This window comes from Mustela lutreola, chromosome 3 (assembly GCF_030435805.1).
Source record: "Mustela lutreola isolate mMusLut2 chromosome 3, mMusLut2.pri, whole genome shotgun sequence".
Taxonomy (NCBI): Eukaryota; Metazoa; Chordata; class Mammalia; order Carnivora; family Mustelidae; genus Mustela; species Mustela lutreola.
Genome location: NC_081292.1, coordinates 66,904,845 through 66,922,278, shown reverse-complemented (window position 1 = coordinate 66,922,278; position 17,434 = coordinate 66,904,845). Strand labels below are relative to the sequence as shown.

The 17,434-nt window shown below is 38.6% G+C and overlaps 1 protein-coding gene across 2 annotated transcripts in view; it reads right to left on the bottom strand.

Annotated features, from left to right (window-relative positions):
• ARFGEF1 (ADP ribosylation factor guanine nucleotide exchange factor 1) overlaps positions 1 to 10,353 on the bottom strand; it is a 155,210-nt gene extending 144,857 nt beyond the window's left edge. Inside the window, exon 1 of one of the 2 annotated variants that reach the window (XM_059166286.1) lies at positions 9,736 to 10,353. In XM_059166286.1, coding sequence (XP_059022269.1) covers positions 9,736 to 9,859 — 124 coding nt within the window. In that variant the 5' untranslated portion in view covers positions 9,860 to 10,353. The remainder of the gene's footprint in view (positions 1 to 9,735) is intronic. The other variant, XM_059166287.1, reaches the window with a different exon arrangement.
• Between the last annotated feature and the right edge of the window lie 7,081 nt (positions 10,354 to 17,434).

The window sequence follows — 17,434 nt, the reverse complement described above, 5'->3', positions numbered from 1 at the left end:
GAATAAAATACTTTTTAACTTCATAACTGTTTTTTACCTGTCAATTCAATGGGAGAAAATGAACCTGTTAAATACTTGCTATTATACCCTAATAAATTCAAGAAAATAAGCACCAAAAAACTCAAAATCTATAAAAAACAAAAATATACACATTCTGATTATAAAGGGGAGTTTCAGGTCTTTGTTTTCTTCTTTTAGAACAGAAAAAAAATTGCAAAGAAAAGATGAAAAGGAATGGTTACATAAAAGTAAGTCCAAACCAATAACTCTAAAGAGAATGAAAACTCTTGTCTTCCTCAGCAGATGGCTGTATACTTGCACCCAGCATAGGTAGAGTACATTTATGACATGTCATACCTAAGGAACAAGAGCCATAAATGACCACACTCTACCAACGAATTCAATCTTAGTGTTTACCATACATAATTCTGTATACATAATATTCAATGAATTTTGCAAAGATTAATAAGAAAATATATTAAGAAAACTCTGTGCAGCAGAATTTAAATGGAAATGTCCCCAAACTCAAACAACACTTTGCAATAGGAACAGAAGCACCTAGGTGGTTAAGTGTCAGCCTTCAACAGGAACAGGAGCACCTAGGTGGTTAAGTGTCAGCCTTCAGCTCAGGTTATCATCTCAGGGTCCTGGGATGCAGCCCAGTATCAGGCTCCCTGCTCAGCGGGGAGCCTGCTTCTCTCTCTCCTCCCCACTCTATCTCTGTCCCTCTCTCTCTCAAATAAATAAATAAAAACTTAAAAGAAAAAAAACCACATTATTAAAATAAAATGCTTGGTAGGAAGACAAAATATATATACAGAAAATGCATATGAAATAATGATCAGAGTCTATACAATTGAGAGTTATGACAATTACACAATAATTGTATTTATTTCAATTTTATTTACTTACTTTAGAGAGAAAGGATGTGCATGCCTGAGTCAGGGGAGGGGTGGGGAGGGAAGAATGTCAAGCAGACTCCTGCTGAGCGAAGAGCCGCACAGAGGGCTGGATCTCACAACCCTGAGATCATGACGGGAGCCAAAATCAAGAATTTGGACACTTAAACAAATGAGCCACCAGGCACCCCACAACAATTATATACTTACGAAAGCCACTGAATTTATGGAGACTCATGACTGTTTGAACACATACGTGATATACTCTATAAATGGAAACTCAAATCAAACTGGGTCTGAAAAGTTAGGATAAAGGGAACTTTTATTAGTTTTCTAGGGCTGCGTTCACACATTATCACAAACTTAATGGCTTAAAATAACAGAAACTTGTTCTCACAGTTCTGGAGCCCAGATATCTGAGCTATCTCTAAAGGCTCCAGGAAAGAATCCTTCTTACCTCTTCCTAGATTCTGGTGACTACAGGAGATCCTTGGCTTATTTATGGCAGCATAACTCCATAAACATAAACAATTATTTTTAGGTAACAGAGTCTTACTTCCTATAAGATAACAATTCTAGTAAGAGTTTGTTTTTGTTTCTGAAAGACCCCCCCCCCGTCGTTAACTAGTTTCAATTCTTAAAATAATTTAAAAATATTATAAAATACTAAGATAAAAAATTAGAATATTTTTAAAAGACCAGGAACTCGGGTACCATAAGATCACCAGAATCCCTGGGAATGGCATGGGACAGCTGTATTTTCCAAATGGCTTAAATTATTAAAATCTTACTTTAAAATTTTGTTAAAAATCTTACATACACAGAAACACACATGAATCTGGCTGACTTAAGCAGACCACAAAATATTTTTTTTGTATAACAGATTAAGAGATGCAATTATTAACATATAGTACATAAATACCCCTGAGAATCACTGAAATGTAGAGAGCAGTATTTTTCTATACTGCTGTTAGACAGCTGTTTCTTTGTTCTGTATTTTGCCCTTTCTCTTTCTTAACAGTAACTCTTTTTCCATGGAGGCCCTTCTTTCCCTTTTTGTAATTTGTTAATTATAAACAAAGATTTGTGGATAAGGGCGCAGGTCAGGTCTGCCACATTAGGCCCCAAAGACTTGCTCATATTTTAACTCTACCAAACATAAGCTCTAAACCTCAGTTTCTTCATTTGCAAACGGCAGATAATAACAGCACAAAACATACAGGGTTGTCTAGAGGACAAACTGAGATTAAGACAATAAAATAATTGGCACAGAACTTGGCATACAGTAAACAATAAATGTCAGCTATTTCTTTTTCCTTCTTACTACTGCCTTATAAATTAACTAGCTCAATTTCTGAAGACTACGTCTGTGTGTATTGTATTGTCAGAATAAAGTATGGAAAAAATACCTCAAAAAGTTAATAGTGTCTCAAAGAAATAACACGTCATATCAACTAAGATGGCTAAAATAAAAAAGACAGTAATAATCTTTGGCTGGCAAGGACATATGAGAAACCCTCCTATGTTGCTGATGGAGATATAAAAGGATGTAGCTACTTGGAAAACAACTTCGTTTCTTAAAAAGTTAAACATAGATTTATCATATGACACAGCAATTCTACATCTAGGTAGTAACTATATAAATATTACACACAAATATTCACAGCAGCATTATTCATTCAACCCAAACGTCCATCAAAACTGGTGAATAAGCAAAATGTGGTACATCCACACTCTGGAATACTATTCATTAATAAAAAGAAATAAAATACTGATACATGCTACAACATGAATGAACCTCAAAAATATGCTCAGTGGAAGAAGCCAGACACAAAACACTCTATCTGTATGATGAATACTTACAAGAAATATACAGAAAAGGCTAATCTAGACACAGAAAGCAGATCAGTGGACACCTAGAGCTGTGGGAGGTACCAGGGATTAACTGTAAATAGGCACTATTGTAAATAGGGGTAATTAAAATGGGCAGTTTGGGAGTGCCTGACTGACTCAGAACAACATGCAACTCTTGATCTTGGGGCTGTTTGAGCCCCATGTTAAGTATAGAGATTAATTTTTTTTAATGGGCAGATTTTATACTATGTAAATTATACCTCAACAAAGTTGCTTTTTATAAAATTAGCAATGGCGATCTTCACCTAACAGTGTCATGGGTTATTTTTTTCCCCAGTTTTACTTTTGAAAATGGTTTTAGTAAACTGCCAATTCATTGGACTTATGTATAATTAAAAGTAAACAGAGTAAAGACAATGGGATTCTCCTCTGAATAAAGTACTTGACCTTCATGATACCTTCTTTGTCTGCTTATATTTTTATTATTTCATTCCTTAGCAAGTTTCTAGACAGTTATTAAACAGCTGATTAAGTGAGTCAAAGTTGAGTGAGAAATATTAAATGTCGCACATGAATTTTTCTAAAGATCCTACTAGAGGTAATACTGTGATATGAAATATTTTATAGATTGTTTTTTACAGTCTTTCCTGGATGAGAAGGTAACACAGGCTATATATAGACCTACGTAGTTATATCAAGTCTAATAAGCAAAACAAAAATACTAAAAGAACATAAACTTTTTAAATACTTAGTCCCAGTACCCTTTAAAAAGAACCTTTTCAAGAGACTCACACACACTAAAGCCTCAGAATAACTACTGTCTAGATTTATGAGATAGAAATTAGCCAAAGACTGCATTTGATTGTTTCAACACATACATGGTATATTCTATAAATGGAAACTCAAATCAAACTGGGTCTGAAAAGTTAGGATAAAGGGAACTTTTATTAGTTTTCTAGGGCTGCGTTCACACATTATCACAAACTTGATGGCTTAAAATAACAGAAATTTGTTCTCACAGTTCTGGAGCCCAGATATCTGAGCTATCTCTGAAGGCTCCAGGAAAGCATCCTTCATGCCTCTTCCTTAGATTCTGGTGACTACAGGTGTTCCTCGGCTTATTTATGACAGCATAACTCCAATTTCTACCTCCATTTTCACATAGCCTTCTTCCTTCATAGGTCTTCCTGTCCCTTCCTCCACTTATAAGGACACCAGTCACAGGATTTGGGACCCACCCTGAATCCAAGATGATTTCATCTGGAGATCCTCAACTAATTAAATCTGCAAAGATCCTATCCCAAAAAGGGACTAGGCCAGTTGTTTATTAACTACATCAAAGTTGGCTCTCTTAGGGAAAAAAAGCTCACAAAAAAAAACCCTAATAACTCAAATTTAAAATTATTTTGTATAGTCTCAGTTGGAAATATCCTATCATTTTAATTGATTCCTTTTCCCAGTAGAAAGTATCCTATTATATAATCAGGAAATTCCATCATTAAAAAATTATAAAATATATATAAAGAGTTGGATGAAAATGTTTTACTGTAACAACTTATTTCCCAAAGGTTATCTCTCTCCTGGTGTTCCTTCTCATCACGGCGAATGCCCTAACAACGTGTAGCTCTGGCAACTAGTCTGCTGTCATACAAGCAACCCATCAGCAAATTCAGTGGACTCCTTTAAAATATATTCCAAATGCAAACAATTCTCATACACCCCCCCCCCACCCCTGCCTAATCTAAATCACTACCAGTGAGCCCTTTAACATGTAAATCTGCTATACCACTCTCTTATACAAAACTCTGCACTGGCTTCCATCACAGATACGATAAAATCCAAAGTTGCTCTCCTCTTCCATCCCTCTCCCTCTTACTCTCCCCTCAGTCACCTAAATCTTTCAACCTGGAAAAGCACCAACCACACATTGTCTTACTGTTACCTCTCTTTCATCCACGTACCTAAAAGGCTGAATCTCTCTGTTCTGTCAATTCTCTGCTGAAATGTCTCTTAAGAGAAAGGCCTTTCCTGCCCACCTTATCTAAAATTGCACTCCTGGGCCATTCTCCCTTTACCCTTCTGAACTACTGCTTCAGAAAATAACAATCTGACAATCCATGTTAGTTTGTTTTTTACTGTTAGCCTCAATAAACTAGAAAGTAAGTTCCATGAAAGTATGTTTGGTTCAGTGCCATATGCCCAGCACTGGAATAATACCTGGCATACCGCTAGCACAACTAGTATCTGAATGGAAAACATATCTAACTTTGAATGGCGACAATAATTTTTTCATCCATTTTCCCTTTTCAAATATCCCCTCCTTCACTCTGTAAGGTATATTATGAGAAGTATTTCCTCAAATTATTTCCCATTCACAATACATTTTTATTCTGCTTTGAAAAAACAATTACTAACAGACGTTCCTCTCTACAAGTTAAATATTACCAGGAGAGACAACCAGTTGCTTGCCGTTAGACGGGATGGGAAACAAAGAGCTAGTAAGCAAATAGTCCTGTGATCTGATACCATTCCTCCCAACTGCTCCTTATTTCTGACTCTTCTTCCTTCACTGCCAACAGAACTGCCTTCCCAAAACACAATCACTAATCTGGAGAATGGTCTCATGTTTATGTAGGGCTACTACATCTACTATATTGTATCTATACCTTATCAGTAATTAGGGTCTTTCTTTCCCTTTAATAGTGTCCCCCAAAGTAAATTCCAAGGAACAATGTATCACAGAGGTGTTAAGAGACTCTGAAAGGGGTCAAATAAATTAAGTAAAACTTAAGCAGAACAGAGCAGGTATCTTTCTTAGAAGACTTTCCAGAATCTCAACTATGTTAATGTGCATTCTAAATCTTCACAATGCAAAGAATATACACTGAGACCCAAACTTACTTTTTTCAACTCAAACTTAACAGAATCTTTCATCAATCATTTCATTTCACTACTCTTTTTTCCTAGCTACCTCAAAAATTCCAGCAGTCTGACTTACTGAAAACACCTTTCACCTTAGATATTGAGGAAGGTTTAAAAGGAGATTTGCTAATGGATTTAAATTATAATTAAAATGTTCACTGCAGCATATTATTTGGGCATAAATCACTTTTTTTTTCCACAAAAGGTGCAGAGTAACAAAATTTGGTATTACCAAAAGTAGCATAAAATTGGGGTCAATAGCACTCAAGTAATTCCCCTCCACCCAAATATCTCTTTTTTATAACACTGCTAACCAAAATAAGGGTGGGACTGGAGGTATAGTAGGAAGTTCTGTAAATTTCTGTAAAATGTTATAACTACATTTCTGGGGGTAACTATAATACAGGTAACAGACTCTTGAATAAATTAAATCAGTAGGATCACTTTAGGATACAATAAACAACACAAATTCATACGCTGTCTGATGCAAAAATTACTTCCCTCAAAAATCCTCTTTTTCTCCATTCTCCCATATCTCAAGGGATTCCACCCTTATGAATGCCCCTGCATGCCTCCCTTGCCTCTAAAACCTTCTTGTGGTCACCCTTTCACTCCTATTCTGTGTCAGTGCCAGTTTCCAAACTTGAACTAGTTCATCTTAACATTTGCAGAATATCTTTGTCCATACCTGATGTTAGCAGCCGAAGTTGAACTAGTCATAGCCCTAACATCAAAGAAACTCCTGAAACTTAAGAGGCCTAACTGGAATAGGGCGCAAATGCACCCTCCCCAAGACAAACAATGCTACCTTCAAGTCAGATCCTGCAACAATCCTAAATTCTTTGAACCTAAAAATAGCTCAGCTGTTGTCTCATCTGCCAGCAGATGGCCAGACTATTTTTAATTCAGGATTCTAGAGAGCACGAATGGATCACGCTAAGCTAGGGCAGCCTAGAAGGCCTCTGCAGAGTTGTCTTAGCCGCAGAAAGCTGTAGTGGGGCAGGAACCAAGAGAGGGCAACCTGGAGCTATTCTTCTCCCCTGGGCTTCACACTGATTGTAACAATGTAGATGTGAAGGTTTTTTGTTTGTTTTTTTAAACCATTCTGTACTTCAAAATAAAGTCTGAAATGTAAAATAATTTGATAATTTTAAATAATCTGCACACCCTTTAAAGTTTTCATTATTTTTTCTGTGAAAATAAAATAAAATTTCCTTTATGCAGTATCTTTGAGGATGAATTTTGTTTTTAATAAAGTGAAATCTCTTCTGATCTTGATGAGATGTGCTAAAAGTTTTACTTTAACCAAAAAAATATCATTTTCTTAAGAATATGTGATGAACTGTAATTTCAACAGCATTATTTACAGAAAAACTATAACTGGCCATTGTTAAAAGGTAACGGAATTTTGAATACCAGTGCTCTGAAATCACCTCACATGGCAATAAAATGATTTTAAAACACTAAAGGATTGAAAGTCTGACATACTATATACTTTTCTGTTTATTCTGTCTCCAGTCAGCTCCTTGGTAGGTGCTCAATAAATATTTGGGGGTGGGGAGGACGAAGAATGCAGGCAGGTATATTTAGAAGGGTTATTTAGAAAGTATATTTAGAAGGATTATAGCACTCACTTCTATGCTTCCACCATCCAACTCCTACCCACTCACAACCTAATCTAGATCAGGGATGACCACACCAGTCCTTTCCAGTTTACCATTCCTGCTTGATGGCCACAGTGATTATCAAGAGACCAAAGTGGGTCTGGATTCTCAATAATGAAGAGAAAAAAGAGAAGACTTATAATAGTTTCCAGGGACAATACATATCTGAAGACACCATCTTATTGTAAAACACTGCATTTCCTGTAAAAATGAAAGGGGTTATCCCTACCAATTTGTGATAATGTATGTGAATGACTAGAAGGAAAGAAACAAAGTTCATCCATCAGGGATCCACTATCTTGAGCTCAATGAGATTTTGCAGGAGACTAAATATAACTTTTATAAATTTTGAGAAAAAGCCTTATACAGCTTTAAAAAAGTATTGTGTTGCCTAGTCCTTGCCTGAGCAGTCATATTTCTCATAACAAGCTTCTGCTAACTATATGCAAGAGGCAGGCAAAAAAGTAAAACCAGCAAAATCTGCAAAAGACAATTCCCAGTACACTTAACACACACTACCAAGTAGCTCCTAAACCGCAAGGACCAAGCCCTAAGCCCTCTAAAGATGCCAATCAAGAAGGGCAGGAATACTCAGTGCACAAGTTAACCAAATTGTGTTCACGGTCATGGCACATTAGAGGAAATGAAACTTTACAATAATTAAGTTCAATATCCTGATTTACAAGGAAGGAAACTAAGGCCCAATGACTTGACTGCAATATAACAGAACTGGGAATTAAACCCAGGATCCCCAGTTCTCCTTCCACAGAACTCTCCATCAAAACACGCTCAACTTATTGGCATTTTGGAGCAGAAAAAAAAAATACATATACAAGATACACTCCATTTCATTGGTCTAATACTTATTACTTAGTGTACTAAAAATAAAATTAACATGGAAAATGTGGTCTCAAACTAAAACTTTACTTTGCAACTCTTAAGTCCTTTAACCTGCAAGTTATTTATAAACCTACACATAATTCTTTTAAAAAACTCAAAAGCATTTCTTCCCTCATACCACCTTAATTCAATAATTACTCCTTTCAGTACCTATATAAATTCTATTTTTTTCGCTATACAAGGTTTTCTCATATACCCAGAACCGTATTTCACTAGCTACAAGGATAAAAAGATTAATTTCTGATTCATGAAGGGCCAAAGGACTAAACTTAAACCCACTATACTACAGATTCAAAAAAATTTTAATGAAATTTCTTCAGTAATATTTTTCATAGCATCACACCTTAAAATAGCTTAAAAAGAAAAACAGTATAGCTTTTTGTGCCAATTTTTTAAAAAGTACTCTATTTTAATAATTAAAAGGTCTTTCCTGTCTTCACTCTTTACTTTAACACACATTTAAGTTTTCCAGATTTTTCCTCCTTCAAGAACACTTCTTCCAAAGCCCATTTAACGAGCTTGATTTTCTTGTCAATTTCATGTAATCTATTTCCACTGCTATAAAATAAAAACAGAAGCATTAGAAATTAATCTTTGTGTTAAATGTCCTAGTCTTTCCCTAAACGATTTCATCTTTAATGGATGCAATAGATCAGTGTTCCCCCTTTAACAATTCTTTATCTGCTTGTCCTCACTATAGGTATTGTTTGGATTTACACTGCTATGGGATTCAATACACTAGATCTCCTCCGTCTGAACTATAAATCAGAATTCAAGCTTGAGAGCAGCTGCCACTGTCCAGACATGTGGCTGGTGGGTGTCATTGTCTTTTTCATTTTCCCCATTCCAAGCCCTCCCTTCCTTGTCACTAAAGCCAGCATATTTAAAGGTCCTTCCCTTCCTGGCTTTTATATGGCCACCCCCACCCCTTAACCTCTGGTCTTGTTCTTCCAGGTCAGCCCAGTCACAAACAACATCACTCTGTTTTTCCTGTGGCGGAGGAGGAGAGATGTCAGAATGGGCTACACCTCTTGCCAGACCCCTTCTCAAGACTGTCAACAGGGAACAACTTCGGTCTGTCTTCCAAAGTACCACACCAATAGACAAAGTTATCAAAATTACGATACGGAACCCTTCCCACGCCCAATCTTGACGAATCAGCTCTACCTCAATTTCCAAGCTAATAAACAACAGCTCATCTTCCGCTCATCACAAAGGGTGCTAGCCCGTCCGCATCGCAACAAAATCTCGATACTCTCAAGTCGATTCCAAGCCCTGCCGCGTTCCCGAAGCCTCGCTAACTGCCCTTCCTCCTCCACCCTGCCGCTGCCCCACATCCAGCCGAGTTACTGTCAACTCCAGCCGGGGAGCAAAGAGCTTCGCGAGGGCTCCCTGAGGTCAGTGGCGCCGGCCTAAGGCAGCCCCAGACGACCCCACCTCCCGTGGAGGCTGCCGCGCCGCCCACCCCCCCACCCCGGGGCCTCCTCCCCGCTCACCTAACGCCACCTCGCACGCTTTGCGCAGCTGGGAGTGATGCGCCTTCTTCACTTCCTTGTCGGCCAAAATCTTCTCCAGGGCCCGGGTCAGGAACATGTTCTTCGTCTTCTTCCCCTCATACATGGACGCAGAGAAGGAGGCGGCGGCTCGTCCGACCCGCGGCTCCCAGCGGCTGGAGGGGAGGAGGAGGAGGGGGAGGAAGAGAAGAGAGAAAGAAGAGGGGGTGGAAGTGGGGGAGAGGAGGCGTGGAGGGCAGCGGCAGGATCACGAAGGGACAGGCAGGTGGGAGCAGCCGCGGTGCGGACGAGGGGCGCAGAGATCTTCACCAGCCCTTGAGAGGCCGCCCCTTGAGGGCCGCGCCCGTCGGACCGCCGCTTCTCCCGGCCTGGGGTCGCTTCCCGGCCACCCCCCTCACTCGCCCCTCCGGCCCAGGGGCGGCGAGGGAGCCCAGCCCGGGCGGCCGTCTGCCGGGAGTCAAGGAACAAGGCGGCGGCGGCGGCGTCTCAGAAACCCAGAGAGAATACGGCTGCCCTGGCTACTGTGGGGATTAACACCCGCCGCGGCCGCGGACTGGCCTCCATCACCGCCGACCTGCCCCGGCCGCCATGTTGGGAGGAAACGACGCGTCACGCAGCGGCCGAACGGCTGCAGAGGAGGAAGCGGCGGCGGCGGTGGCGACGGCGGCGCTGCCTGCCCAGAGCTGCCGCGGCGCCGGGAGGCTGGGGGCGGAGGGCGGCGCGGGAGGAGAGGCCCGATCCGCAGCGGTACGGTGGCCCGGCGGGGCCTCGTCGCCACCTGCGTTCGCCTGCAGGGCGGCGTGGGGCGTGGCGGGCGCCCTGCGGCGCCGGGCAGGCACCTCCGGGCGGCTCCGCTGCGGGGCGTTGGACCCCTGGTACCCTTACTCCCACGGGGTGTAAAGGACTCCCAGCTACGGTGCTTGCACTTCTCCGACTTCCTGAAGGTCCCATTAGTGGAAGTGCAGTCCCTTCCGTTCCAGGGGTCACGGAAACACCCGCATCGCTCATTCTCAGCCATAGAGTGTTTCTACCTGCCACGCTCGACTCTAAATAAATTTCCTTACTAGATGTGCAAAACTGCTATCCAGGACCGTGCCCGTACCCTCGGACTACCTCAAGGAGGAGTCTCTCTTAGGAAGAGTAAACTAAAACCAATTTGACATGGATTCAGGCATGTTTCATTTTTTTTTTTTTTTAATCTCTGTAGGATAAATCGGTAAACTGTAGATTTCAGATTCTTTCTGAACTGAGCCTGAAGTTAAGCTAACAAGTAAATATTTCGAGTTGATGAGGTCCATTAGAGCTCCGTGTTTCTGTGCTTTTAATACTAAGATGCAGTGAGGACATAAAAACCAGTTTAAGAATAGAAAAGCTTTAAATACAGATTACCAGAAACATGTGACCATGTGTCTGCTTTGATATCAAAGAATAATTAAAACTTCTACCGTGTTTAATTTAGAGCATACAATTATGAAGAATGCCATAAAATATATGTGAAGAATTGATAAGTGATTTACGTGCGTGCCTACAAGTTCAAATCTACTGATTCCCAAATTGTTAAGAGTGTCTCTCACTTCTGGTCCGTTCTATTGCCTTGAGTAGGGACTTGTCCTAATACAATCATCCAAACCCACGAATGGAGGGGCTATGAAGTGCCAAGATTTGGGACAGGCTAAAAGCCATGAGAAATAAAAATGGAAACCTTGAAGGTGACCCCGAATTAAAGTAAAAACATAGATTAATTTTTAAAACTGTGGTGTTTAATTCTGAGAAACAAATAAATTCACTAATTTCATTTTAAAGACTTTCTAGATCCCTGGGGATTGGAGATTCAATATACTAGATCAGACATAATTCTGATTTCCATGTACACTCAAAGATTTAAAAAAATTTTTAGAACAAGCTGTATTTCTAATTTATATTTGTTTCTTCATTATGCCAGGGTGCCAGGTAATGTTGGAAGTGCTGATCACCAAATCTATTTACTTCTTCTTCCTCAGTACAGAGATTATATTCCCCAGCCTCCCTTGCAATTAGGTGTAACCATCTAGATTTAGCTCATTAAAATAATAATAATAATTCCACAATCAATCTTCCATGCTGTTTCCCTTCTGTGGCCACATGCTAAAGATGGCAGAGCACAAATTAGAAGGAGCCTGAGTCCCAGAATTACCACTTGGAAGAGAGCCATCCACCCATCATGAATATTTGTTTCAGACTTTGCATGAGCAAAGTAAATTCTTCAGTTATGTTTAGCAGCTAGCTTTGTCCTAAACAAAACATTTGGCATTGATACAACAGATCTCAGAGCTTAAAGAGCCCAGAGTCTCCTGCATAATACATATCAACATCTGTAATCATCTTGTCTGCTTATTTGTTTATTGATTGATTATGTTTCCCTCGTAAGAGCAAGGACCTCGTCTGACTATTCACTTCTCTATGCCTAGCATCTAGTATAGTCACTAGCATAGAGAAGATCTTTAGAATGAACTTGAATAGAAACTTGGATGAATGAAAGATACTGAACCTAAGTCAGGAATGATCCTTGTGGAATGATCCTGTGGAGCTTAGCATATATGGTAAAGAAAAAGAATATTAAACAAGTAAATCACTAGTGAATGTATAATTACAAATGTGTTAAGTATGATTACAAAATAGAGTGCTATGAGGAGATCTTTAGATTTTGGATTCAGGGCTGGCTATCATAAAGAAGTAACGTTTAAACTGAAACCTGAAGGAAGAGTAAAAATTAGCCAAGAGAAGATAGGCAGTCTTTTGGGGTAAGGGGAAAGTTTGGCAAGTTTCAGGAACCAAAGCAAGGCAGTGTGGCTGAAAATTATCAAGGCAAAACCATGCCAGTAAAGATAAAAGAGGGAACTAGGCGCCAAACCATACAGAACCTTATAGGCCATGGTAAGGGTTCAGGATTATTTCATTCCAATAGCAGTAGAAACCTATTGAAGGCTTTATTAGGAAGTGAAGTAAAAGTGGGAATTTAAAAGTAGTCCCTCTGTTGTGTGGAGAATGGATTGGAAAGGGACAAGAGTGGATGTAGGCAGAAAGTAAATGTGATTACAACAGAGCATCATGAAGTGGGCTGGGGTCCAGAACCAACATGCAGGATTTTAGAGCTCATGTCCTGCACAAAGATGGCAAATAGGGTTGAAGTCCAGGTCCAACAGCTGCCCAGGGGAAGGGAATCCTTTTTCTAACTTGTATAAACATTAGACCAGTGGTGTCTGAGTGATGGCCATGGAGATAGAGCAAAGTGGACAGATTTGAGGTATATTTTGGTAGCAGAATGGACAGGACTTAGTAATGAACTGGAGTGAAGATAAGTGGAAAAAAGAAGTCACAAATGAATGTCACGTTTCTGACCAGAGCCAGAGAATGAGTAGAAATGCTGTTTATGGAGATGACCTAGACTGGGATAGGAACAAATTCGAGAGCAAGGACACAATTTTTAGTTTTAGAACAATTGACTGCTCTGTGATACAACCTAACCCTCTCAAAAGGAATGGCCTGCATCCTTTCTCTCAGAGGACAATTCATCTTCCTCCTTTGCTGAATTTAGGGCTTCCACCCAAAGCGGGTAGTGATGGGGGCAGGCGGTATGCAGCCTTGGGAGGTAGGCATTCTCACTTAACTGGAAATTCAATACAATAACTCTGACCTGCCTGCAACAAAAACAACAACTAAAGATAAGACTCTAAAAGAAAGATGTCCTTGGAAGAAAAGAGGGACAGGTAATATTTTTAGTCTGTTATTCACAAGGATGGGGGAGATGGGGAAGGGGAAGGGGTACCAGGCTCAGGCAATTTTTACACAAAATGTTAAGTGTATTTCCATGTACAAGTTTCCTTTATTGCTGCTTAATGTTTAGCCTATTTAAATAAATTCAATCTCAGTATTAACTTGCATTTGACCATTGCTATTTTTAAAACATTCAAATTCTTCTGAACTACCTATGATTCTCTAAATTTTAAAATATGGTTTTCTTGCACGATTGTTTCTCCTGAGTCCATTTTTACCCCTCAGTCTACAGTCTCACCTTCTATCACTTAATTGCCCCTCATGGTGGCTGCCTTTTCTCTTTAGATAATATTCCCCCTTTGATTCCAAAGAGTCAAATAATATCAAACAATAAAAGACTTTGACCTGGGTTTTAGCATCTTGGTTGGTGTGCTTTATCATCATCCTTTTATTTATTTCTAATTTTTTATAAAATGATCTATTTATTTATTGGTGGGGCAGGAATGGGGGAGGGGCAAAAGGAGAAGGAGAGTGAGAATCTCAAGCAGACTCCCCACTGAGCCTGATGTGGGTCTTGATTTCATAACCCAAGATCATGACCTGAGCCGAAATCAAGAGTCCAACCCTTGACCAGCTGAGCCACCCAGTCACCCCATCATCTTTTTAAGTATAGATAGAAGTTTGGTGTAGCATGAAAATTAAATAAAATTTAAATATAATTTTAATGAAGTCTTGAGCACATCTGATTGCGGTTAAAAGCCAATATTCGTTAACACCAAAAATAACATTATGTTCAATTGACTAAACGAAAGTAGTCTTTCACATGACCTCTAAATTCTATTAGCTTTCAAAACATTCCATCATCTGACCCTTCCGACTCTGCCAACCAATTTCTCTATAGTAATATTTATATAGAGCTTATTATGAGCCAGGCATAGTAACCCAAATGAAGAAGTTTCCATGATTATCCCTGATTTGTAGATGAAGAAACAGAGTTTAGTCAACTTGTCCAGGCATACAATTTATAAGTGGTGGCGCCAGGATTACAGTTTGGAAAGTTTGGCTCCAGAGCCCTTAAGCTTCTCTGAACAGTCTGTTCTTGTAACCTTCCCTGCCTACTCTCTCCTCTCCTGAAATACACATGTAGGCACAGAAGTTCCAGCCCTTTCTCCCTGCAAATCTTCCTTCCATCCCCACACCATGTACCCACACAAACACAAACAAGCTCTTCTGTACCTGCATACCTTTGTTCATTTTTCAGCACCCACCAGAGCACCCACTACCACTTTCTTTTGTTTGTTCTCCTCACCAGTTTCCCAGCATTCAAAACTTCATTAAAATCCATCACCTTCTAAGTTTTCTATCTCCAACAGCACCAGTCCCTCCCTCCTCTCCTTATAAAGCATCATCTACCTCACACTTTATATCTAATTCTATATCCATAGTAGTGTTTAATGAGACCACATTTTTTAAAGACCAGGGATATAAGGAAAGATTAAAGCAAGCAACTTAATAAAAGTTGGGGAACACTGATTAAATAGAACCTTATCAGTTTTGCTGAGGCCATAACAATGACATGACTACAAGACCATATCCAAAGTAAGCCCAATCTGCTTTCTTGCTTTTCATGTTAACAGGCTTATAAGTTAATGTGATATATTCCTCTTTTATCAGTCAGCTTCTTTTAATCTTGTTTATTAGGGAAGTAAGTGAATAGTGTCTTCAAACTCAGAAGTCCTGCTCATTGTTCTGCAGAAAAACTATCAATACACTGGACAGGGCAGACAAAGGGAGAGCATGGTATATTGAAGAATTTGATTTAGAAAGAAAACAGGAGCAAGCATATTTTTATTAAATAGGAGACTACATTATGGTATTTGATAATCACAGTGAAATTTAAAAAAATAGAATGCTGCAGAGAAAAGTTACAAATCTAGAGCAGGAAGTTGGAAGTAATAGAATTTTTCGTGAATTTTAAATAATCAATTATAATGTTTTACAGAGTAATAAAACTGAAAGCATTAGCACTTAAATTTCTTTAAAAATCTCTAAGTTACATAATTCTGTAGAGGAGTGGAAAGTACTTACTAATAATCCATGATACTATTCTCTCTTTCCTGTATACATAGTTACAAAATTTCCAGTAAAATCTGGATGATATCTGATGATAGCTACTACAAAGTGTTTACTTTATATGAATCCCTTGCCTTAACTCATTTAATCCTTAAAACAACTCAGCCATGTGTGTAGTATTATTCCTCTTTTACAAATGAGGGGGGGAAATATTATGGAAGTTAATTGCCCAGGGTTACAGAACCAAATATATCTGTCACTTGTCAAAGTTCATGCATGCTCTTAAACACTGAGCTATTCTGTGTTTAGTCACATATATATCCATTTGAATTGTATATATCCATTTGAAAATGCTTTTTCACTAATACTGTGCCAAAATTATTTTAAAGTAGGACCATATCTTTTCTTTCCTTTGAAACTATTTTCACCAATTAGTACACTGAAATAAATGGACATTAATTTTCTGGAGGTTTTTTTTTTTTTTTTTTTTTTTTTTTAATTAGAAATGGGAATTTTTAGGGCACCTGGATGGCTCAGCAGGTTAAGCCTCTGCCTTCAGCTCAGGTCATGATCTCAGGGTCCTGAGATCAAGCCTCACATCGGGCTCTCTGCTCCGTAGGAAGCCTGCTTCCACCTGCCTCTCTGCCTACTTGTGGTCTCTGTCTGTCAAATAAATAAAAATAAAAAAACTTAAAAAAAAAAAAAACAACGGGAATTTTTATAAAAAGCCTGCCTTTTAAAGAAATTGAAATGTAGTTTGAAACTTTATAGAGAAAAAAATCTCTAAGCCCAGTTAGTTTTACTTATGAATTCTATAGACATTTAAAGAAGAAAAAACACCAACCTCATCTCTTTCAGAAAATAGAAGATGGAACAATTCTCAATTTATTTTATGAGACTAGCATAACCCTGAAATCCAAACAAAAGAAGAACTACAGACCAATAACCCCTAAGAATATAAATGTAAAAATATAAAATATTGGCAAATCAAATTCAGCAATATATAAAAAAATAATATGCCATAACCAAAGGAGGGAAGGTGGGGGTTCATCTTAGGAATGCAGACCTGTTCAGTATTAGAAAATCAAGTGATGTAACTGACCACACTGGGAAACTAAAAGTAACTATATGATCATATGAATGGATAGGAAAAAACATTTGACAACATTCAACATTTATTCACGGTAAAAGCTCTCAGCAAACATTCTCACCCTGATTAAGGACATTTAAAAAGAAAAAACAAATATAGGCAACATCATACTCAGTCATGACAAAATTCAATGGTGAAACATTGAATGGTAAAATCAGAAACAAGGCAAGGATGTCCATGCTCACTACTCCTATTCAATATCATACTGGAAGTTCTGGCCAATACAATAAAGCAAGGGAAAGAAAAGGCCTGCAGATTGAAATGTGGGAAACAAACTGTTCTCACTGACACTCAACATAATTTTCTATGTAGAAAATCCAAAGGAATCTACCCAAACTCCTAGAACTTATGATAACTAAGTTAAACAAGGTCAGGATATAAAGTCAATGCATAAAAATCTGTTATATTTTTATATATTATCAATATACAATTGGAAACCAAAATTTTAAAAATACCATTTACAACAGAGTCAAAAAATGAAATGTTCGACTATAAATCTAACAAAATATATACAGGATCCTATGCTGAAAACAAGATGGTGATGAAGGAACTCAAAGAAGACCTAAATAAATGAAAAGATAAAAGGTGAAACATAAAAAGTTACAAAAATTTTGTTTTTTTTTTAACTTTTTATTTTAATTCCAGTTAACATACAGTGTTATATTAGTTTCAGGTGTAGAATTTAGTAATTTGACTGTTCCATGC